Source organism: Lates calcarifer, linkage group LG6, assembly GCF_001640805.2.
Source record: "Lates calcarifer isolate ASB-BC8 linkage group LG6, TLL_Latcal_v3, whole genome shotgun sequence".
Classification (NCBI taxonomy): Eukaryota; Metazoa; Chordata; class Actinopteri; family Centropomidae; genus Lates; species Lates calcarifer.
The window spans coordinates 6,695,109-6,720,046 of NC_066838.1; the positions used below are offsets into that span (position 1 = coordinate 6,695,109).

General features: G+C 40.4%; 1 protein-coding gene across 1 annotated transcript in view; it reads left to right on the top strand.

Moving 5' to 3' along the window:
• mib2 (MIB E3 ubiquitin protein ligase 2) overlaps window positions 1–5,373 on the top strand; it is a 35,738-nt gene extending 30,365 nt beyond the window's left edge. The window contains 4 exon segments of the mRNA XM_018675181.2: window positions 927–1,105; window positions 1,283–1,476; window positions 1,572–1,637; window positions 2,508–5,373. Of these exon segments, the coding sequence (XP_018530697.1) occupies window positions 927–1,105; window positions 1,283–1,476; window positions 1,572–1,637; window positions 2,508–2,749 (681 nt within the window). The 3' untranslated portion in view covers window positions 2,750–5,373.
• The last annotated feature ends 19,565 nt before the right edge of the window (window positions 5,374–24,938 follow it).

Here is a 24,938-nt window from a genome sequence, read left to right on the forward strand (position 1 = left end):
GTGACCTGGTGAATAATATTCACTCTCCTTATAGCTCTGTTTTGCTCCCCAGCTACTCCACAGGGAAATATCTACCAGGCTGGTTGTGTACACTTGGTTTATTAGAGTTTTTTTTCCTACTGCTGAAACAATGTGCTGAAAGATGCTAAGAAGCAGAGCTAGGCAGAACAGCAGAGTTGTGTGAAAAATCTCTCCGGATTTGTCTCATTATCAAATACCTGACCCATTGTTAATAAAGGATATTGATTAGAGCTTTAAACTCCTGCTGAGAGATCTGTTAACCATCTAACTGTATACACCTGCTAATGGAGGTCATATTTTTAATGTCACAGCTTGTCTTTTAATCTCCCTCATGCTTTTCAGAGAGCCATTAACTCACAGGAACTCAACTTTAATATTCTTCATTAAAGGCTCTGACTCCCTGCTTGGGCAGCAGTTTTTATATGAGCGCTTCAGATGCTGTTACATCAGTCGGTGTTGATATCACTGTACCAATGAAGAACGTCCTTTCCAGTCTACATGACCGCAAACACTGCAGCTCCATTCAACATCCTGGGAACCTGCCAAACCGACACACGCACCCACACACACACGCACCCACACACACTGCCTTGAAGGTGGCCAGACTTGAGTGCTCAGGGCTGTTTTGGCCTCTGTCAGCAGAGCAGTTATTGGGGGAGTTCTTCAGTGCTGATTAGATTTGGGGTTATGTATCAGCCTAAGCTGGATTGCACTGGTTTTACTTCAGTTACCTCTTTGTTGTTCACAGCTGTGTCCTTGACTCAATGTTTTTTACTGTTTACACAAGCTCTTAACCTTATTGAGAGAATGTTTATATAAAGTCTGTTTAATAATCATGTTTTAACTCCCAACTTACCCTCATTTTCATGTTCTCCTCCCATCATCATCATCATGTGTATCCACAGCTGAGCGCCTCGGGTCTTCTGGGGAATACAGAGCTGAGTGTCGGGGCAGCGATGGCTTGTTTTCTAGCACAGGAAGGGGCTGACATCAACTATGCCAACCACAAGGGCAAGAGTCCTCTGGACCTGGTGGCAGACAGCACAATGCTGCAGCTCATCAAGAGCTTCTCTGAGAAACACAGGTATTTACAACACATGTTCTGTCAAATATGTTCAATGGATAAACCAGAGAGTAGATTTTTAGGGCCACGTTTACATTGAACTGTCTGTCCCAAATGATCCAGGGATTTAAAAACAGCTCCAGAAAGTATCAGTGTGTTGGTTTTTGTGTGTTGTTACAGCTGTGTGTTGTCTGTCAGGTTGCAGCGTCTGCAGGCCATCACATGTGGACAGGGCCTGAGCAGTGCCAGCCTGCGGCGGGTCCACACCACACCCAACACCATGACCAACCTGGTTCTTCCCACACCACCGGGGCCCAGCGAATGCCTCATCTGCTCTGAGCTGGCTCTGCTGGTTCTCTTCTGCCCCTGCCAGCACAGTGTGGCCTGTGAAGGTGTGTGGAGGTTGAGGGAAGGACTGTCACAGGAGGTCATGTTGATCTCCATTTGTGTTTCAGTGTCTTTGCTGACCTGGTTCTTGTCTTTACAGAGTGCGCCCATCGAATGAAGAAATGCATCAAATGCCAAGTCACAATCACCAAGAAAATTAGACAAGGTAAGACTCACCACTTTTTATCTGTATGGTGAACATTGTGCGTCTTTTTGAGTCATGTTGTAGTTGCTGTTGTATTCAACCATCTTTGAACCAGTAAAAAAGAGAAACAGCAGGACAGTGTCATCTTGACTGCATAGCTTGCATGAATTTCACCTCAGAAAGCAACAACCTGCAGTTATATTGTGTTCCTTTTACATTGGAGGCAGGAGGTTGTAAATGGGAGTTACGTCACCTCCGAGTTGACCACGTTCCAGTTGTGAAGTCAGAAAAACATGGACGCTCATAGAGTCTTTATAGTTGCTTATTCAGACTATAGACAACTTCAAAACAAATCTGAACTCCACCTGAAGAACACAGCAGTTGTTAGCATCAGATTTTAATGCAAACACTTTAGAACGTTTTTAAAACGCAAATTTAACTGTTCAAGAAAAAAAGAAATGTTAAGCCATGAACGTGAACTGATTCAAACATATCTGAGACTAGCCATTGTCATTGCTAGCTATTGTTAGCAATACCAGTTGAAACCAACACTCCATGCGGTAATTTGCTCATACAAACAGCATAGCAACAACAATACTATCTGTATGACTGACTTAATGTGGAACAAATAAGATAGAACTGCTATAAACAGTAAAATTAGCAAGTGAGTAGCCATCTTGAATTCTTATGTCGTGGTTGGTGGGGTTTCTCCGACTTTCTGAGTTGGAAATCCAACCTCAGGGGGTGTTCCAGTTGAAATATCCGACTAGGAACCTGAAAATTCTGACCTCCGAGTACAACTGGAACGCACCAATATTATTTAAGTCTGTAAATTCAGTTCTTCGTTGGCATTTTCACTCATGCTTTTGCCCCGTCCTCCCTCCCCCACAGACCAAACAGAGGTGGACTGCAGCCCTGGCAACGAGAACTCGGAGCAGCACAACCTGCTGGAGCAGCTGCAGTCCCGCTACCGACAGATGGAGGAGCGGATCACCTGCCCCATCTGCATCGACAACCACATCAAGCTGGTCTTCCAGTGCGGACACGCGTCCTGCATCGACTGCAGTGCCGCGCTCAAGACGTGCCCCATCTGCCGGCAGACCATCCGTGAGCGCATCCAGTTATTTGTCTGAGCTCCTCTGTCCTCTCAGCTCTGAATGACCCAAAGAGGATGTTGGGGAAGGGGGTGGGGGGGTTGGAGGTTGGAGAGAAGTGAGGGTGAGGGTGGGGGTGGGAGGGGGACGGTCATTCCCTTTGAAGACCCAGTGACCTGTATTTGCCTGTCGCACCCTCCTGCTCATCCCCACCACACGTTATCAGATACCCACTCAGCCCATGTTGCTTTATGATAAGATGCTGTGTTACATCGCTGAGAGTCTGTTTGTTACATTCTGAGTCGTTTCCCTATCTCAGCGCAGGCAGGAACATATCGATCACTTTAACTTTACTTTTGCTGTCTGAACTGATATTCCGCCAAGCTCAATGGGAAGCAGACGAGGTGAAGTCGTGAGGCGAAGCTGCCACATTGAATACTCTGATCGGTGAGCCAGGAGAGGAAAGGTCCCCCAACTTCTTCATTTCCACCTCCTGTAATCTGTCCTATCTTTGCTGCTTTAAGTGGATGTCTGTTACCCATCATCCTCTCTGGCTGTCTGGCGCTCTTCTGTTTACAAGGCTGCACAGAGTCATGTTCTCACCCCTCTGCCTGTCCTGTGAATTATGTTTGCTCTCATTCGTATCAATCTTAATAATCAGTGTTAGTCTCTGCAGAGGGAGTTGGTATAACTAAAGGCTCTCTCTATAGTCCCCAACCACTCACCTGTATGCAAGGGGAAATACACACTATATATGCATGAGTATATGCATATTGTAAAGCTGAAAATGACTGTGTCGTCATGGTTGATTTGTTGTTGTTGTTTTATTTCTCTCTGGTTACATTTGTGGTTTTTAATGTACCGATACGTACAGGTTTTTATTTATGTGCGAGAGGTGGTATTACTTAGTAATGTCCTTTTCTCAGTTAGTGTTTGCTTGGAAAAAATGTTTTCGTTTCTACTGATATTCACCCCAAGCCTATGTCCTCTACTCAGGGTATCAAACTATTGAAAGCACTTGTGATATCCATAAAAGTTTAAAGAGCCCCTCCCCCCCGGCGGCCGCTGCCTCACACACACCCCTCATCATAGAGCTACAGTGTTTTACAGTCATTTCAGTGGAGGGTCATTGAAAGAAAAGATCATTAATAACTCATCTTAAATTGTGGGTAATTGCAGGAAAAAACACTCAATTTTCTTTATTAACCCAGATTTTTTTTCTCATTAGTGAAATGAATGTTTGCAGAAGAGTTTCTGCAACAAAACTGTCATTTAACCAAAAAAAACTAAACAAAACAAACAAACAAACAAACAAAAAAAACAGAACAAAAAATTTCCTTTAAAGCATCCCAGAAGCACCACTTGGCTAAATTTCTGTTTAATTGTGGACAGAAAGCATCGTGTTGGTCTGTCTGTGTCCGAAGACCACAGTCTGTCTGTCACCTGAGCACCAGGTTCACAGTTTAAAGGAGGATACTCGTGTTTTGTTATTGATCCACCAGATGTAAGATAAAGAATCAGAAGGACAAAAACATGACACTATTGTGTTGCATCTTTAATTCCTCGTCTACCTTCCTAGCTGAGGCATTATAAAGAAACTCCCCCTCTCTTCTCTGGAGTTCTGGATTGTACATCATCTTCATCCTTTCTAGTGTGTTGGTGTATTTTCTTGAAGGGCTTATGCATATGAGAAAAAAACGTATCTATTTTAATCTTTATTTAATTTTTATTTTCTACAATAAACTTCCAGAGACAGGAGGTTTTGTTTTGTTTTTTTGTCTCCATTAGATCCCAAATTTTGGGAGAGCCAATGTTAAAGATGTACATTTGAATGTCGGGGAAAAAATGTATCCTGTCTCACTCTGCCTTTTTTATGTGTAAAGAAAAAAGATGGAAGAAAAGGGGCTGGAGAGACTGAAAGGTGTTTACCACGAGGTTTACCACGAGGAAAGAACTTTTACATCAGTGCCAAATCGCATGAGGATGTGCATGGGCATGCACGCCCGAATTTATCTAGACGCACTACGCTAAACCCCTCCAGGCTCAAGTGAGGGTTCAGTTATTCCAGCAGTGTGAAGTAAACTAAAAGCAAACTTTAACTATTAATGTTTTCAGAAGTATTAACACAGCACACTCAGTTACAGTACTGGCATTAGCAGTTGAGCTAATGGCGTTAGCTGCCTAACTTTAGCTGTAGTTCTCTGAACCTCCTCATGTTCTCAATGACAAGTGATGCTACACTAACTTCCAAATTATTAACAGTCCCATATTGTTTGGAGCTTTTTACAAGTATATATATTTATATTTTGTGAGACATTATCAATCGAGCAACAAGTTTCTTATAGAAATTTCAACATTTTAAGGATTGTCCGTTGGTTTTTCTGCGTTGATGGGTTTACAGGCAAAGGCAATAATGTTTTAGAAACCTGGGGAAGATGTTTGAGTTCTTTTTTTCTCCCCCTGAAGGAGGTTGCTGCGAGGGCGAGAAACAAATTATGTATAAAACACTATTAAAGCAGCAAATGTTATTATTGGTGTTTGTACAGTTCAGCTCTTGGAGTTCTGATGTTGGCCTTACTGTCCATTCCTCCTCTGTTGATGTTTTTTCAGTTGTATTCTGTACAAAAATATTTTGCAATAAATATGGAACTGTTTTCTAAGGACTCGGTGTGGAGCTTTGTTTTTATTCATAAATAAACTGATAAATGTTGGCCTGCTGCAGACAAGTCAAGTGAAATTATTTTTTTTTTTACCTATAGAGCTCCGGTAGTTGACATTTTACAATCCCAGCATGCAACAGTTGAAATCACTGCCATACTGGCAGGAAAGCGTGCTATTCAAATTACTGACCATACTCCTGCTAGCAGCTCATTTGTCTCTTTGCCTGTTGTATTTATAAAAAGTGAGCATGGTGGATAGCTGTTGTGCCCCGGGGTGCCAGAATAGTTGGGGACAAGCAAGGGGGAGAGCATTTTATCGGATTCCCAACGATCCTGAAAGAACACAGATAAGGATTACCGCAATAAAACATGCCAAACAAGAAAACAGAGCGATGGGAACCCACAGGCAACAGATTCTGCTGATGTGATAATTTCGAATCCAACGCTTCCTAACATTAAGTCTCATTCATTTTACATGCTTTTATTACTATTTCTGACAGTTCTATTTTCATAAAGACCTATGCATTGTGGCATGGATTTTGCAGGGCTAAGTTGTTGCTCACACAGCTATGAGCAATGTGAAATAAATGTGGGATTTAAAAATGCTTGTTTGTAGAGCTGTAACAGTCTTCCTCAGGAAAAATTCTTCTTGAATTCTTCTTCTTTAGCTGGCTCAATACTTGTTAAAAGCACACCGGAGACAGTAAGGGACAGTAATGTTTAACCATCAAATTTTGCAATACATAGTTCACTTTCCACTGATTTAAAGTGTGAGGTCGTGACAGGTAACTGGAATAAAACAGAGTGTCACTGGACATTTTACTATCAGCATGTACATGTGCACTGTTGTGTTTTTAATTTAGCATTGTAGGCAATAGACATTTAGTGGTCATATGTAGTATCTTACCTGTTTGTATAAGCAGTGTCACTGTAAAAAAATTGAGCTGAAATGTTTGTAACTCTAATTTTATTTTGATTAAATTTTAGAAAAAGAAGAACGAGTATTGACAATCAAGCTTGTCACACCAGGCTATAGCAGTAAAAGCCCTGAGTGTGTTGAATTGTTCATTAATACAAGTTTTCATTTCTAAGAGGAAGAATGTGATTTTCTTTCAAAAGCTACAGAGACTCAATTTAAAGAATGAGCAAGCCTGAAGAAGAATATCTGATGATAGTGTGAGCCTCATCTGTTCTCTTTGAGTAGTTTTATTAAGTTAGTTATAATAACTTGCATTTCCTCTGCTGTAACCTGATATTTTCCCTCCATTGAAGACATAATCATAGTGTTTTACAATTAATTATCACATTATTGTTAAGACGGTGGCTCGTCGTCCTCCCTCGTGGTCTGAACCCTGCACCTCCATCATTTCTCCTTTTCTAGAAATTCTTTTGCCAGATTTCTGGCTGTAAAGAGGCTTCCAATAACTCTTTATTGGTCTTATTTATTATGAAACTAAAAATAATAATGTGGTGATTGTTTGTTGGTGTTAAACCTGACAACATTACAACATGTGAACTTTTCATAAAATAGGGGGAAAAAAATACAGGAGCATCACGATGAATGTTTAAAGATTTTTTTTAGGTGTAATATTTGAACATTTCGTGACCTACTTCACATTCACACCCCCACCTGAGTTTTTCAGCAGTCCAGGTAAACAACAGATGAGCAGGTTATGTTTTCTCTAACCCATTTACACTGGCTGGTCTCTGTGCAGCGTCTCTGTTCTTAGTCCTAATTGTCTTACAGCTCAGATGGCTTTGGCATATGACTCAGCGCTTTATCAGTGACGTCCTCTCTGAGGACAGGATGCCTGTTTTCAACACTGGGAACAACCACAAAGCCATAACACTCTGCCACTAATTTCCTGTTTTCCTTTGATATTCTCAAAGATAAAATTAATGTAAAAGTTACCTGTAGACATTCAATGTAACATGAGAAGATTGTGCTAATATACAGTAAAGTGCATGGAATTTAGTCAGTATATCATTTGGTGAACTGCTTGTCATTATTTAGTAACTCTAAAGCATAATTATTTGTATATTATTAACAAATAATAATAATTCTATATTTGTGTTTATATTATGAGAGACCAGTTGCCTCAGAGTGACATGAGGTCCTTTACTTTATCGGTGTACTGGCCTATATATTGCCTAAATCCCCCTTAATTATTCCACAAGAGTTACATGATGTGATTAAAGCCAATCAAATCAATGCCAATAAACTGACTGTACTCTTCAACCTCATTTTATCTTTCATTTTCCCTTTTTAAACATGCCATGAAATTTAAAACTTTCCCTGTCATTCAATATATTTTAATTAATTTACTTTTGACTTAAAACATCACAACAGATAAAATCAGTGAGATGCACCATAGTGGGTGTAAATTCTCCAAAAGAAAAGATATATTCCAAAATGAGGAGTTGCTATTAAAAGATGTTACAGCAACTTAAAAATTAAGTATTGAAGTTATTATGCCAAATGCTTTTCCTTGAAAAGTGACATTTCCACATAGTGAATTATTTCAAGGCAATTTGGAATAAAATTGTTCTGTAAGATTAGCTCTGTTTGGTTCACTATTTTTGGCCTGTTGTTATAAACATTTTCATGATTTATACAAAAATGTTCCTTCAGTTTACTCATCCAGTATGTATTAAACTATCTTAACTATATATATATAAATATATGTTCTTTCCACTTCTCTTTTTCTTTGTGATGCCACACAGAAAGTGCTAGAGTTTATAAAGAACAGGTGTATATAATAACATATTAAAACATAATCTAATACATTAACACCACAGTAGTTGACTCTGCTCCTCTCTGACACAGAGACCTTACAGACATAGTTATGTCAGACCATCAGAGTCAGTGTGGACCGGATGGGGTTAGAGCATCACCTAGTGGTGCATGGGAGATAAAGGAGGTGGATGTTTCTTGTTGTATCATTTCTTCACTGATGATCAAACAAAAACCCTCTTTCTGTCAGGACACACAGATAATCAGTTTCACCACTTTTAATGAGTATGTAATACTCATAATGATGGTTCAGAGTATTTCTATTGAGTAAATGTCAGTTTGTGTTGTTACTTCCTTCATAGTTTCCTCCACAACACGTGCACATGTAGACCTATATTCATGTGATTTTCTTTACAGGCTTGTATGTGGGGCTGAGAGTCATTTTCACCAGGTAAATCGAGCAGATGGCTGTCACTGCCTCAGCCTCAGGTTGCCTACAGAGGGCACACCTGCTCACAGAACTGCTCCCTGAACCCCATGTGAGCCGAGGCTGCTCCTCCTGTGAACCCAGTGGTTTATTTCCCCCCAGTACTGTTCTTGTATCTTGGTATCAGCATTTACTGCTGCACAGCACATTCACATCAACAACCTCTCAAATACTTTTTTCACTTCGTTGGAGATGACATCACTCTCACCTGATCACAGGAGATAAGGAAAAGTTTGAGGAAAAATAATTCCTACATTCACCAGTGTGTTCATATCAAGTTAAATAAGGTTACAGTTAATGTCAGGTCAGCAGTTCAGAGTGGCTTTTGTTCAGTATACAGAGCAAAACACACCCTGAGTGTGTTCAAGATAAAAAAAAAACTACCGGGTCTCACTCAGATTAAAAAGACTTGTCTTGCTGTAGATAATTAACACACATTAGAAGACCAGGCCTTTCTACCTGTTTTTTCTTTTACTTCCATTTTTAATGCTGAGTTAAATTCATGTTCCTGTAATTTCTCAGGGATAAACTGGTTTCTGGTTCCACAGGGAAGAGAGGACTTCTCTATATGACAGAAGACGTATTTAAAGTTTTTCTGCAGAGTTTATGGCACTGTGTCTCTAGTTCCTGTTTTCTTTCAGAGAGAAACTCCAACATGGACATAAAGATAAAAAAGGGGAAATCATTGAGTGTGGGGGTTTTATGAGTCTCACCCAGATACTGAAAATTAATCAATATTTAAGTCATGTTTTCATCCTGTCAACATCTTATTGCTACCTTTTATGTTTGACTTGATATATTCTAATGTATGCAGTGGTGGAAAATAAAACTGGATTCATTAAAAAGAAAAACAGTTAACAAGTTTTTCCATTTCCTTCTGTTATTGTGTAGTGCCACTTGTGTTACACACAAATGATACAAAGTTGGATTATTTGTGACTTGCTTTAAACCACACAAACACACCACCTGTGATAAAATATTCTACAATCATGGTTCAATTAAAGGTCCAGTGTGTAACATTTACAGGGATCTATCAGCAGAAATAGAATACAATATACATTAGTATGTTTTCATTAGTGTATAATCACCTAAAACTAATCATCATCGTCCAACAACTAAATACAATATTTGAATATTTGAATATGGCTATATAAATGCACCACTTGACAGACTATTTGTTGTGGCATTTGGCGCCATTTTGTCACCTGAAGGCCACCGTATGAGGGTAATCTGTGTTCTCACCACTAGATGCCACTAAATCCTACACGCTGGTCCTTTAATGGTGCTTTCAACCATAGCCAGTGGCCTTCTTCAAGTAAGAGAATAGATACTGCATGTGTAGTGATGGAGCATTGATATTTTGATGGTGGAGAGCGCTGTCCAACATCTATCATAGGTAATCAACTGGGCTGAGGTCTGGTGAGTCACATCATTTTCATACACATCAAACCATTAATTCATATCCTGTGTGGAGGCATCTGCATTTACTGTGTTTCTGCACTAATTAATTCAGATTTGACCTTTTATTACATGATGATTGACATATTTAGGAAACTTGTGAGTGATACAGTGGGAGAGGGAGACAGTCTGATTCAATGGGTGGGCTCATTTTCTAGACTACTCCAATACAACACTTCCTAATGACCTATTGGGCTCTCTACTCACCTGAGTCCCTAACGTCAAACCTGACGTAAACACCTGTCTGTATTTCTAGATAAAATAGCAGCACCTGCTCCAGGAGGATGAAGGCCATCTGCTCTCAGCAGGTCAGGGCAGGCCACTGAAGTCAGCCTACTATACACTTCATCATTACCCTGCATTATTAAACAACCAGACACAAATATTTGATGCCCACACATCTTTCTGGTAAACTCATTCATCCTGGCTTGGTTTTGTGACCTCACACTGCTTCATCCTGATGTTATTGGTGACAACATGGATGATGATGTTACTATAGCTAGTGGTGGAATGCTCAATGTCAGAAGCCCTATAACGAATGTGTGTTGTCTAACCCTGTCAGGGGGGGCCAACAGGGCTGGCAAGAGTTGAAAACCGGTTTGCAGCTGGGACACATCTCTGTAGCAATCACTCACTAATCACTTTACAGTGGACTATATAGTGAGTCCACCATTTTGTAATGCTGTCCAAACTATAGTGAGAATTATTATACTCTATATAGTGGACTCATGGTATCCCACAATGCATTGCGCTGGTGCTGAAAGAGAGAACAATGATCTGGTGTGTTTTAATTGTGTGACAGCAAGGATGTAGTTCACAGTACAGAGAAAATGACCAGAGTAGAGTCAGATGAGCTCACTACATAGTCCTCTATATAGAACAACAACAGGTAATGAGGAGGGAGGAGTGAATGAGTGAGTGATTTTGAACACACACAAGCCACTGTAATTGTTAATTTTAATAAGGTTATCTGTAAGAACGAGAGGCTTAAATAATAAACTAGACTAGACTAACAGGGCAGCAAACAGGCTACAGTCTAACACTAGTAAAATATAGATAAACAGGTAACCAATCACCCAATTTAGCAGTACAGAGATACGCAGCAGGTAAGTAGTGAAAAAACCTCAGGGTGCAGAAAAATGAAGAGAAGAGGGAGCAGAGAGCAGTTGTTGGTGTCACAGGGAAAAGTGTCAGTAGAGACATTTAAACTGACATTTAAGCAGAGATTGTTGACCTTACTTTCATGGCTCAGACATTCACTGTGTTTACACTATTACCTGGTTACTGTGAAAAAGGCTCACTAAGGTGTGGGTATTTTTCCTTTTTACAGGTATTTGCATATAACATAATACCCAGGTGCTTCACATCAAAATTTTCAGAACAATCTCAGCTTTATTTGTTCTGATGTTTCCGTTTGTCCTGGAGCAATGTATAAAGACATAATTTGGCTCAAATGCTGAAATTTTGAAATCAGATTTTTGAAATCTTTGAAATCTATTCTTTACTCGTGTGGATGATTTGGTGCTTTGTAATTAGTTTTCCAAAGCAGAGTCTCCGCTTCACTAAAGTAGTGGAATATGTGAATGCAATAGTAGTTAAGTGCATAAAACATGTCTAAAATTAAATATTGTTAATGTGGTTTTTTGAGTGGAGGATTAGAGTAAAACACTCAAATCAAATGAAAAATCAAATCAAATCAAGTCCTTCAGGCTCTAAACCCGCGTCTTTGTTGCTGCCTCTCTAAACCTCGAGGACTCGGGTTGAGGTGAGTGTCGTCGCCATTGCTTTATATCTGTGATGCGCCGTCGTCATGGTGATAGGCGGGTCCTTAGTGAGTTCCTGAGTATCCGATTGGTCAGTCTCACGCAAAAGGAGACGGACAAACAAATCTACCAATGATGCACGGAGCTCATGTTCTTTACACTCACTCATTGGCCTGAAGTACGATCTCGCGTGACTATAGATCGGAAAGCCGAGAGTTTACAGATTCCGGCAATATTTAAACCATGCTTAGGCCATATTATTGCAGATTTATGAATAAAATCATCGCAAGTTATGCGCAGACGACAGAAACTCACAGGTTAAGGTAAGTGTGAGTGAGATGACCACAAACTGTTTGATACAGAGTCTATTCACATGCTTGAAGAAGGTCGTTAGTTGTGGTCAAAAGCCAAAGTGAATATTTTAGCGCAGGTGGTGTGGTTTAAAGCACGTCACCTGTAACCTGTAGCACAGGTAATCCACAAAATAAGAGAACGGTTTTTCTTTTGATGAATTCATTTATATTTTCCATCACTACAGTTTGTGATGATTTGTTGTCACAGAAGTGAATTTAAAAAATCACATTGACACACTGACACTGATTAAATACAGTATAGATTTACATCCCAACTCAACCACAATCAAATACAGAGATCTCTGTATCCTGACTGGATTGTGCTAACAGGGTTTATGAGCACAATGCAGTTAAGATGATCAAATTATTTTCTTTAAATAATAGCTTCTGCATCAGGAGTGTTGTCTCACTCCCAGATCCACAATCCCCTGACAATCAGCTGTGTGTTACAAGGTGTGGCACCCTGAGTGACATAATGTTTGGTTATTTATCACACTGATGAAATACTACCTCATCAACCTGTGCTCCTGTTTGTCCTCTGGACTTTATGCAGTAATCAGGTTTAGATGTTTTGGTGGAAAACACCATGAGATGCTGGGAGTTTTCCGTAGCTCGGGGTTTCATTGACTCCATTCTGGTGAAGCAGGAAGAAACCAGCAATTCAAGATGAGGTGGCTTTGTTTACACTGTCACTAAACACCTGTTGTTCCATCAACAAGTTGCGCTGCATCGGTGGCTTTTCATTCAAACCAAACAAATGAAAAATCACCAGCAGTTGAACAGTTGCTGAGGATTTGCTGATGTGGTTTGTGTCATGAAACTGGGTTGTTTGGGTGGAGGGAGATGGTGCTATTGTTTTGTGAAAGCAGTGTTCCCCATGGATCGTCTTACTACATCTAAAATGTCTGATACAACAGAGCAGATGCTGAAAGTCAGAGATGGAAGTTCTTTCTTTTCTGAGATCAGATCATTTCAGTCATTTAATGAGATAAAACAAAAGGAGGGGGAGGGGGATGTGATGTGACTGTTTTTTTTTCCTGACACTCTGATATGTCTGCTGTCTTTACTTTACTTTTAGGCATTTTTACACCTGACAAATGTTTATTTGAATGAATAATTTCAGTTTATCACCACTATACATATTTATTAACTGTTTGATATTTTAAACCTAGTTACTGTTACTGAGGACAGGTGCTGAGTTTTCTTGAGAAGAAAGTCATTTATCTATAGTATTTTAACATAAATTTGTAAATTGTGCAGTTCATCATGACACCAGGCTTAAAGGCACGTTGTGGAATTTTTATAGACTGTCTTTCTGTAAAAATGACCACATAAGTCGTTTGTGCAGCAGCTTATTACGGCCCAAACTTACGTCTTCTTGTTAAGCGACATCTAGTGGCCATAGTAATTACGACACGTGTTAAGTAGATGTGTAGTATGGTTGGGTTGATCAAACCCAGGACTTTCACACAGGAGACTTGAGTTTGGTTCCTGTTTGACCCTGATAGTTATCGTTGTGTTTGTTTTACAAGCGGTTTTAGCCAGAACCAGAATGTTTTCCTACACCAAACCAAATAGAGACTGTTCCATAATGTTAACCTCGTGTTTATTATTGTCACTTTGACGACAAAGCTGGCATGCTCTTGTGGATCGTATCTGAGAGGCAGGAACAAGTGACCTATATGGTCATTTAGGTTGGAGGAATTTTTTCCATTAGTAGTACTGTTCATAAGTTGGTCTCCATTTTTCTTTTAATATACTGATTATACACAAACACACATGCACATACTAATGATGTTATTAGGGTTTGGATATGAAGGCGACACATTTAAACCAGAGTCCGTGTGGCAAACTGAAGGTGTGGAGTTTAAATGCCAAGTGACACACACATTTTCTACAGGCTTTATTGAAAGACGCTGCACTATGGGAAATGTAGGATTCAGGGTTTTTTGAGCTTGACCATAGACGGTCTTTATTTGATAGCATTAGTGGAGATAGACAGGGAATACAGGGAAAGAGAGCAGGGGAATGACATGCAGCAAATGGTCTGGCTGGCCAGGAGTCGAACCGGGGACTCGCTGCTCAGGTCACTCAAGTCCATGTACTACACACCCTAACTGTTCAGTCATGAGGTTTCTCTAAAACCAGTCCCTAGTTTTACTGTTGTGATGTTTAACATGCTACATTGCTGTCACACACACTGAGCAGAATCTGAGTCGGAGCTGCTCTGTAGCAACAACATGAAAACTAAAAGATACTTCATATTAGTGTTACTATAGTGACAGATTAATACTTAGTCTGCTAACTTGAGTGGACATCACCCCATTAGCTGTCACTGATACACATGTAGATTAAAAGGTGAAGATAAATCAGTTCTCTGTCTTCGGTGGTTAATCATTAATGACACTCAGCTTTATTGTGCTTTGTACGACGCTGTATCCCAGTCAGAGAATCACTAGTGAAACAGAAACTACATGTACAGTAGATGTGAATAATATAGGAGTGTGTCTAAGTGTTGAATTTGAAATGATGCGTCTGACCACATCAGGTGATCAGGTGAGATGTAGAGTAAGGAGCTTGTTTTTCTCAGTCTTCCTTACCTGGTTGCTATGATGGGATTCCCACTGATGCAATATTAGCCAAGCTCAGCTCTGCTCTCTGGGTACATGAACCTGGTCTAATTTAGGTCTGAGGTGTTTTTGCTCACGATATACCAGCAGTAATGAAAGGACTATCACAGGAACCAGTTTCTTTGTGTGTTTTCCAGCAACATCTCCATATGATTCCATCACTTTACTCCACTTTAAATGCCTCAGTGTGACAGTGAGTCACCTGAGCAGCCATGTTGTTGATGTATAGCCTTCTCTTAACTCCCTACAGACCGACCCCACCTTTGTGTTCCTGCTTAACACTTCAATAGCCTGCCCATGCCACAGCTCGTGAGCTCCCCTCCTCCACCCCGACCTCATTGTAGTCAACCTGCTGTTGCCTCAGCCCAGAGGCCTCTGTTACTGCGGATTTGTTAAGAGGGTGGTCATTACATCTCCTATAGGAGAATACAGCCCATATGTAGAGAGACTCACCACAGCAGATGGGTAAATTGGATGGGAAGCAGGTTAATTAAAGCCTGATGACACCCAGATGACATGTGTTGCCTTTCCTTTGGAGATTACTTAACTTTAACGAAAATATATGGCAGGGGTTTAATGTCCTATCTGTCAGATTGTTTGAAAACCATATAAAATAATCTGGATTTACTTTGCAGGGTTGTTTGGTTCCCATCCATTTGAAAAACATATTTTAAAGACATTTTATTTCATTCGTTCTCTGTGATCAGCTCAGAGTTGCCGCCCCGTCGGTCGGTTTCCCTGTACAAACTGTAATAGACAAAAGGTGTTGTCTTAGTTATGTCTGCTGCTGAAGCCAGTTTTGCATCTTGGTTTCATTTGAACAAAAGAGGTCAGGAAGAGATGTGAACACAACAGAGCAACCTTGTCTCCTGCAGCCGGTACTGCATCCGCTCAGTGAATGCAAAGTTATTTGCATAGGAAAATACAAGTGAAATCTTTGGGAGTAGGGTAGTTTGACTGTGAGCCATCACTGGAGGACTCAGTGTAGAGAGAGAGTTGATGTGTACTGACATGTGCTGGAGAAAAGTTCACTTTTAGCAGCTTAATAAATACAGACCATGATATACAAGTGAATGACCAGGAGAGAATTACTGTGGAAACAGGTTCAGAGGGACGTCTGTTCCTTTACGACTACAGAACATATCCAGTGTGTTCTGCTCAGTGGGCGTAGTACACAATCTCTCCCACTCATAGAGGCTGGCTGATTTGCTTCTGATGCAAATATCAACTGAAGACATGCTGCAGCTCAGACAGCTGAAATAAAGCTGCTGCAGGCAAAAGAGAGAGATTTGACTCTCTCTACCTGTCAGGAACTTTCTGTTCACCTGCTGAACTCTTACTTGTACTGATTTCCCTGCTTCATTATTCCATCTTCAGTTTTTGACTATTAAATTATCTTAAATTTATATAAAATATCTGTTAGTCGTGGTGTGGGTCTCTACACTTATTGAGTTATAGTAATGTTTGGATCACTTTCACATATTTTTAGACCTCTGACTACTGTAATAATGAGTTTTAATTCCTAGTTTATCTCTTTTCACTGGTGTTACAGAGTCTATTCTTCTACGTCCTTGAGATCATGTGGAGCTTGTTTACCTGTGGTCAAAAATGGATGTTATATTGACTTCATGCCAACAGCAAATTACGTTGGTCCAAACGTTTAGAGTGTCAGACAACAAGACTGGTATCAGTTTGATCCCTGTGCATCAAGCCTAGCACGAAAAAGCACAGGGAAACACAGCACTGTGCTGAGAGCAGTAACAGATTTTTTCACACAGTCTTTAAATGGTAAATGCACTGTACTTATATAGCGCTTTTCTAGTCGTATCAACCACTCAAAGCACTTTACACTAGGTGTCACATTCACCCATTCACACACACATTCATACAGCACTTGCTCTTAGCACAAAGCGCTCTAATGTCCACACCCATTCACACAACGTAGGGACAATGTGGGGTTCAGTATCTTGCCCAAAGATACTTCGGCACAGACTGGAGAAGCCAGGGATCAAACCGGTGACCTTCTGATTTGTGGGTGACCCGCTCTACCTCCTGAGCCACAGCTAAACACATCTACACAACTTGGAAGACAAAATTTATCATGAACAGACCACACCTCAGTTTATTCACTTTAAGGAATCATTTCTCCTGCAGAAGTTCATGACAGACCTTTAAGCTCAGTGAAATTTTGACATGCAGCAAAGTGTTGGTGAGGACATTTAAACTGACATTTAAGCAGAGATTATTGACCTTAGATTCATGGCTCAGACATTCACTATGTTTACACTATTGCCTGCTTCCCAGTTTGATTCTGACCGACTTGTCATCTAATCCTCACCATGACTTCAGAATATTTAATCACATGTGGTGTGTTCACGTGGTTTAAAGCAAGTCACAAATAGTCTGGCTTTACATCATTTGTATGCAATGCAGGTAATATGTGGCACCACAGAAGTAGAGAAAGAACTGGAAATACTTGTTTAGGCAGTTTTTCTTTTTTCCAGTTTTATTTCCCATCACTGCAGTTTGTGATTATTTGTTGGCACAGAAGTGAAGCAAAAGTCAAATTAAAGACACTCATTTTTTTGCTCATCATGGTGGTGTGCTTGATTCCTCCCAGCCCAACAACAATCAACAACAATCAAATACAGAAATCTCTGGATCACTGGATTGTGTTAACAGGGATCACATGGTGCATTCAAGTGTCAGCTTTTACCTCTGTACGTGATCTGACATCACTTAGTACAAACTGGTTTGTGTTGATGACAAACCGGTTTTTAGGAACTGTCAACAGGTGCTGGAAGTAAACGTCTGTTTGTCAGGAAATACTGTATTTCCAACAGCCTCTAAAACCTTAAACGTTTATTTTTACACAAATGAACAAGATATATCATGTAATTAAAGCAAGTGGCTGAACTGCTTCCAGTCTTTGTGCTAAGCTAGCACGTTCTCTGTTATAGGCACACAGAGATGAAAGTGATATTAATCTTCTCATGCGGGACAAGACAATAAACAAGGGTATTTCCCTAAATGCTGAACTGTTCCTTTAAAGTGTGGGACTGAGAACCGGAAGTAAACTGCGAAGTGTATGAACCCAGAGATGTTCTGTGTTTCAGGTTCTGCAGTTACACACCCTGCCTATGAATGAACAGCAGGTTATGTGAGCAGATGTGTGGTTCTGATTACTTTGTGAATAAAATAATGTGCCATGATTGTAATAATAGTGTGAATCTGTTGGGAGTTACACACAAATGTGTACACACACCTTCCTTTGAAGTGTGTGTGTGTGTGTGTATGTATGTTGGCGTGGTCTCTGTCTGCGGTCCCCCCACATGAATAGAGTTGGGCCCTGTGCAGTCGACAGCTGTCTCCTTTGAACGCCCAAAGACAAAAAGCCTTAAATCCAGCGACCTTCCTCTTTCATGTGTTCATCTGATACCACTCTTCCTCACCTTACTGTCACTCCATTCAGCTCTGTGGCCTGAGGCTGCGGCCTGTTACTGCACTGCGTTCAGACTCTGGAGTCCATGGATTCATTCACTCCCCTTGAATGTTTACAGGAGGTAGAGAGAGAGAGAGAAACACAAAGAACAAAGTGCAGCTGCACTGGAAATGAGTCGAATGCTTCTTAGCTGCTGATGTTAAAGCTTCTGAGTTTAGATTAAAACTTGTGATATTCCTTTTTCATTCTAAAGCACAAACTTATTGATTTGTGCAAATAGTTTCCATAGACAGCAAAGGAATATGCAGATAATTGAGCATAGAATAGTGATTCTGATTATTTTCTAATGTTATCTTTCATATAGATAGATTGTGTGGTAAAAAGATAGTTACTGTGTCTCAACATGTGAAAATCCTGCAGATTTTTATTTCTCCATAAAACAAGTATGTTTGCTAAGAGCTCCAGGATCACATGTAAAGTGCTCTATCTATATGTGTTAGTTTAGAATATAAAAAAATTACTAAAACTATGAACAGAATGTGAAGAAATAGCAGTTTTGTTGTTATATCACAGACATGTTGATATGTGTTGCAGAGATGAGGTAAGCTAGCCAGTTAGCTAACCAGCTAGTGAGTCACTGCAGCATCCCAACCTGCTTCGTACAATAATAAGAGTCTACCCTGAGTCCAACATGAGAGGATGAAGAAGCAGAGCTGTTCATAGAGCAAGAAACCATGATAAAGAAGAGAACTGATGGAAATATAAGCAAAATATGAGTTGATCTAACTCGCAGTGTTTCTAAGCAGTTGCTAACCTTAGTTATGTAACAATAGTAGGTACATATATCACCATTAAGTATGGGAAATATAATTATAATTATAATTAATATTTATTTCATTCCCTTTTCTCCAGGTTCACATGGACCATATTCAAGCTACCACAGACCATTCAGACAGCCTGGGGTGACACGGATTATTACAGAGCTGAGGGGCTCAACAGCAACCCAACAGTGAAGTTTTGCCCTGAGGCCTCCGAACCTGCTGATCTGGTAAGAAAACAAAACACACCAGGAAAAAGTAAAAATATCTTAAACGTGTGTGTGTAGTATAATGAACCACGTGAAAAGGGAACACAGTTTACTCAGCATCCGACCCATTCCCCCTATTTCTGACTTTTTGCCGATTGTTTGATATTTTTCTTTTTTTCCATTTGAGAGTGTTAACTCAAAAATTCCAGGACTTCTGTTTATTTTGATGGAGCACTAATTTTTCTGATGATTTCCTCTGTGAAGGAGAAACTACTGGCAGTAAAAGCTTTACAGAAAAACTTTTATTTTGGCTCGGGCTATGAAGTTACACTTAAACAAGTCTTCTCCTCATTATGCCTCCCATACACCTCACGCCCTCTGAGGAGAAAAGGTTATAGATGAAAACTAAAAATAGGTTATTCGGAAGAAGAACTGGAAGTCTTGGTGGTGTGTGTGATAACCCAGGCGGTTGGCTCTGTGTGTGTCTGACTGCCTCCCATTCACTGAGGGTAATTAGAAAATCCTCAGGGCAGGATCTGTTTGGCTTTGTGTGTGTGTGTATGTGTACCAGCATGCCGTTGAGTGTGTGTTCAGCCTGTGCAGAAGGAGGCTGAGGCCCAGCACTGTACCAGGCAAAGGTTTCCACCGAACCGTTCTTGCATAACTCAGTGAGTGATAACACTGGTGCATTCCTCTCAACACACATCACAGCTGCCAACATCTTTGCCTTGGTTTTTCCCAGCTCATGGTTAAATACAGTCAGTCTCACACCCCTGGATGAGCTGGAGGGTATAAGCTTCTCATTGTGGAGGTAGGAGTTAGGGCGATGTGTTTGAAGATTCGCTCTCTGCTCGCTTTGTCTCGAGGAGATGGAGAGGTTGGGTGATCTGCCAGGGCAGAGGTCACGTTCATCAAGAGGTAGGTCAGTTGGGGTTAAGGCTGAAGGTGTTCCCACATCTATTGAGTGTCTTTACCCTCCAACCTGATGGGAAGCAGATTGTGGAAACAGAGCGGGCAGGTGTGACTCATGGGAAACAGAGAGAGGGGGTTATATTGCTGCTAATATTTTCTCTTTAAGGCGCTTGTATGAAGTATAGTTAGAGGTATAAAGAACAGATGAAGGCAGGTCTTATGGATGCATTTGTAAATTCATGGCATGTGTTCTATGCTAATGTGCAGCTAACTTCCAGAATGTGGACTCTTTGACGCCACCGTCTTCCTGAATGATCAGGGATTAGACTGTATAAACACACTGCTGTGTACAGTATGCTGGTTATAAAACAACAGCTTCACACCAGCTCAGTGTATACACTCTACCTCTACACTTCCTCACCCATCACTGTTCGATGAACAGCTGGTCTCCATGGCTCCTGCTCTCCTATAGGCTCTCATGGGACCGTGTGGCACCTAGCTGCTGTTCTCTGATTGGATGACAGGACTAGGTAAACCTACTAGCCTAGCGTCTGGAGACTGCAGTGTTGACAGAGCGGCACCCAGATCCAAAGGGTGTTTTTGGAGGGTTGTAAAACCCTGGCTGAGCTTTGAGAAAACCGGTGAGCTGAATGTGTTAATGTGTAGCTCTCTTACAGTGACAGGTCTGAGCCTCAGGTAATGTTTAGGCCTGTGGACTTTGAAACTCATTCCTTCCTCATTCATACAAAAGAACAAAATGTGGCGATCATTGACTCACATACTGACTCATATGAATTCAGGACAGATTCAGAGTCATTCTGGGTCAAAGCTAACGTGGAATTTGTGAGAGTGAGATACCTTCATATAAGCCCAATACTCAACTTTACATTGCACTAAAGTTAATGCAGATGATTAGCTCATTATACAGGCACTGTAACCATCTGAAGTAACACAGCAATTTCTTACACATCAGATAAAGTAATATGGTGACATAATTGCACAACAGAATCTGATCAGTGCAGAGGGAAATCAGTTTCCTGTAAATATCTACTTTCATCATGTATAGTTGAGGAACCAGAGCTCTGTCTGCATGCAGAACAAATACTACAGATGTAACCGAAGTCATTAAGTTTATCTGCACAGATAAGCTCTGCAGTGTGTCCACGTAACCTGTCAACTTCTTTTTTTTTTTTTTTTTAGAGTAACTCGCTCAAGGAACCAGTGCTTCCTCCTCTGTTTCTCAGGTCAGGTGAGGTACAGACTGACCTCAGTAACCTTTTATAATGAACATAATCAGTAAGAATCTTTGCTTCTTAAGATCTCCTCTGATATATCTCCTCCCTTTAGATGATTCTGTCCTTTGAGTGGGCAGGTTGAATATCCTGATATCTCCCTGCTTAGCTCAGATGTATATTTTGGCTGTGGCTATCAGAACAGCAAATTATTCTGAGCTGTAAATCTCACTTAATTGCAACTTTCTTGCATTGCTCATAAGTAATTTACTGCCAACAGACAGAGTTGAGAAACAATGGTTTAAAATACTGAAATCACGCAGGAACAGAAAACACAAAAAAGTGCTTTGTTAAAAGTAGGTTTGGGTGATTTTCTACAGTACACTTTAATTCATCAATAAATGAGTGGATCCAGCAATTTAAACAGTGAATATAAGAACGGGCTAACAGTGGCATGGTTGGAGTTAGTGTCACTTCAGCCTAATGCAGGCTGAAGCATCTCAGCAGGCTGATGATTTTCTCTGAGTGGAAACATGGAGTTACATCAATTTCAACTGATAAAAACTTTTACACCAATAGTTGGTTTATGCATTACTTAGGAGTTGGTAAAGTAAATATCATGAACAAACAAGGCCATTATTGACAAGTTTGACAGCTTCTCTCTGTTTTTACGCTGTATTTAATATTGTGTGTCGTCACGTTGCTGCATTGTTTTACAGTGAAAACAGAGAAAAGGTTTTGTTTTTTTTTTAAGTGAAAGGTCAGTGGAAAATTTGTCCTGACATGGTTGTTGTTTTCAGTTAAGCAAATGATGTAGGAAAGAGTAGAGTTTGTGGTCATATGGTAATAACACCATGGCATTACTCTTTATTTGACAATAATATATTGATTTTTAAAAAGCTACACCTGCATGTTTAACCAGATTTAATTTCAGTGACTCACATCCAGTTGACACTTGAGTCTGATGTATGATTTTGTTTTTGTCTCAACCCTCACCCTGACACTCAGAGGAAGTGGTGTGGTGCGGTGCAGGTGAGGATGTTGGGTGGCGGAGGGCGGTGTTCCTTGGTAACTGGTCCCATGGGGGCTGCTTTCTGACTCTGTCTTCACCTGAACCCTGCCTCTCCAGAGAGCTTCCACATCACAAACATGTGTTGCATCATTAGCAGGACCTGCTGTTATCCTGCCACCAGACCCCATGATACACTCTGTGGGAGAGATCAGCCATTACCCAGCACACAGTGGCTGTACTGTACATGTCATGGCTTCATATCAGACAGCAGAAACAGACAGAAAAATAAAGTCATAAACCTCCTGCTAATAAGACATTTCATTACATACATCCTAACTCAACCTGTTTAACAGAAGACGTCTGTTATGTGGTTTACATGGACTTTTATGACATTTATCTTATCAATGAGGAGCGTCCTGTGATTAGCTGTGTGCTGTTTGAGGGGATTTTTAATAACTGACAATAACACTCCATAATCACATTTTACAAAAATGTTCACACTTAAAATATGTTTCATGTCACCACAAAATACAATCTGTCAACATCTTCAGTTGAAAAACAGCTGAATGAATCTTTAAAACCCCTGTAGTTGTGGCCTGTTGTTTCATCGTGTCCACCTGGTTTAAATTGTATAGCTTTAAATAAAAGTGATTTATTAATGGTGAACAGTATAAGATCACACAGGCTCTCACATGCAGTACATGGATAGGAGGTGTCAGACATCTATTAATGTTAAAAGTGATGCTGATGATGTTTAAAGTAATGAAATCCATCTGTCTCCTGAATCAGCTGACTGTAGTTAATAATATTGCTGATTTTCTTTAGAGACTTCCTGATGTGACAATGATAGTTTTTAATCTGAATGTTTTTGGAGGCTTAAAGAGAGAAAATAATTCAGCAAATCACTAGAAAAAAAACAAACACACTTCACTGAGTATAGCAGTAAATATGTTAATCATCTCACAACCCTTAAGGTTTGTCTTGTGACTGTTAATGGAGGTCCCAGTCCCCAGGTTGGGAACCATTGCTTACTTATAGATTACTTATAGATTTCCACTGATGAAACTGAAACAGAGATGGGATGTCATGTTGACACTGAGCCACAGTGAGCCTGCAGAAAACATTGTGATACATTCTTTCATTGTTCTTGAATGTTTGGGACCTTGATACGAACTGTATTAGTGTGGGTGTTAGTTGTGAATGTGCAGGCTGAGACTCCTCTCTTTGACCTGTCTGACCTGTAGTATCTATAGATTAAAAAAACTATTGAAAGAATTAAGTCAGTGGTCACATGAGTACTGAGACTCAGGTTTAGATGAGAGCTGCTACAGCTGGAGTATCGCAGCAGACGTGAAGACACTTAGAGCTCTTTTTGGGTTATCTCTTTCCTCCCGTTGATACAGAGTTGCGTAGCCCCATCACAGACACTCTTCAAGGAACTTTTTTTATTTATTTATTTTTTAGGAACGTAGGACTCAGTTTAGAATCAGGGTCTAAACTGAGTTCCTCTGCCATTGTTTCTGTCCCCTAAAAGCCCCCCTGTTTCAGAGGTGGTTTGCTGTACTGAGTGTCAGTGATTGGTTAAACACAAACCACACTAAGTAATGTCTATCTGTGAATCCACTCTGAGAGGACATCTCCTGTAATGTTTATTGACATTAAAAACTCATGTAGTGGACTTCCTGCCAGTCTTGTCATCAGTAAACTACAAGAGCAGTGTGTTACCTGACGACTCAGCCGTGTTTCTTAAAATGAAGCTGTGATCTTATCGAGGCTTTTCTAAACCAGTTCTGCTTCTTATTCAAAATGTTCTGGGATAAAATCTGTTCCCTGGACTGAGCTGGATGAGAGAGGAGTTGTTCTTAAATGGAAATGCAACTGTAAATCTGAGCTGATGTAATGACTGTAAATTCACACATGCTAACAGATTGTTGACCTAAATGATTATCAGCTGTATGCGCAGCTTCACAGAATGATGTTTCCCTGGACTCAAAGGGCTCATATAATGGGCTGGGCACTCACCCTCTGTTGGAGCCATTCATATGTTTTCATGCCTGGATGAATTCAACATACACATTAACTAAAGCATATAGCTCTTTCTCTGAGAATCATTGTCATTCCCTGCATGTTAATGCCTCAGTAAACACATTAGACAGCGAGCTAATTACATGAGACCGAATAGAAAGTCTGATGGAAGAAACAGGCAGGTGTGTTTGGAGATGGTAGGCGATCATAGCACCTCATAATGCCCTCAAATGAACACACACAAACCCTTTGCAGCTTGACAATGCCAAACCTGACCGTGAGGCACGCAAGGCTGACATGCTGTTTAAAGTTGGTTCACAATGAGTGATGACCTTGAGGTCAGCATTTACGCTCATTTCCTAAACAAACTGCAACGTCTCTACCGTGAATGACTGAAACTTGACCCAACCAGCAGCTCTGCAGGTGTGTTTGACAGTGTGTGTGTGTGTGTGTGTGTGTGTGTGTGCGTGCAGGTTTAAGACAGGAATCCTTT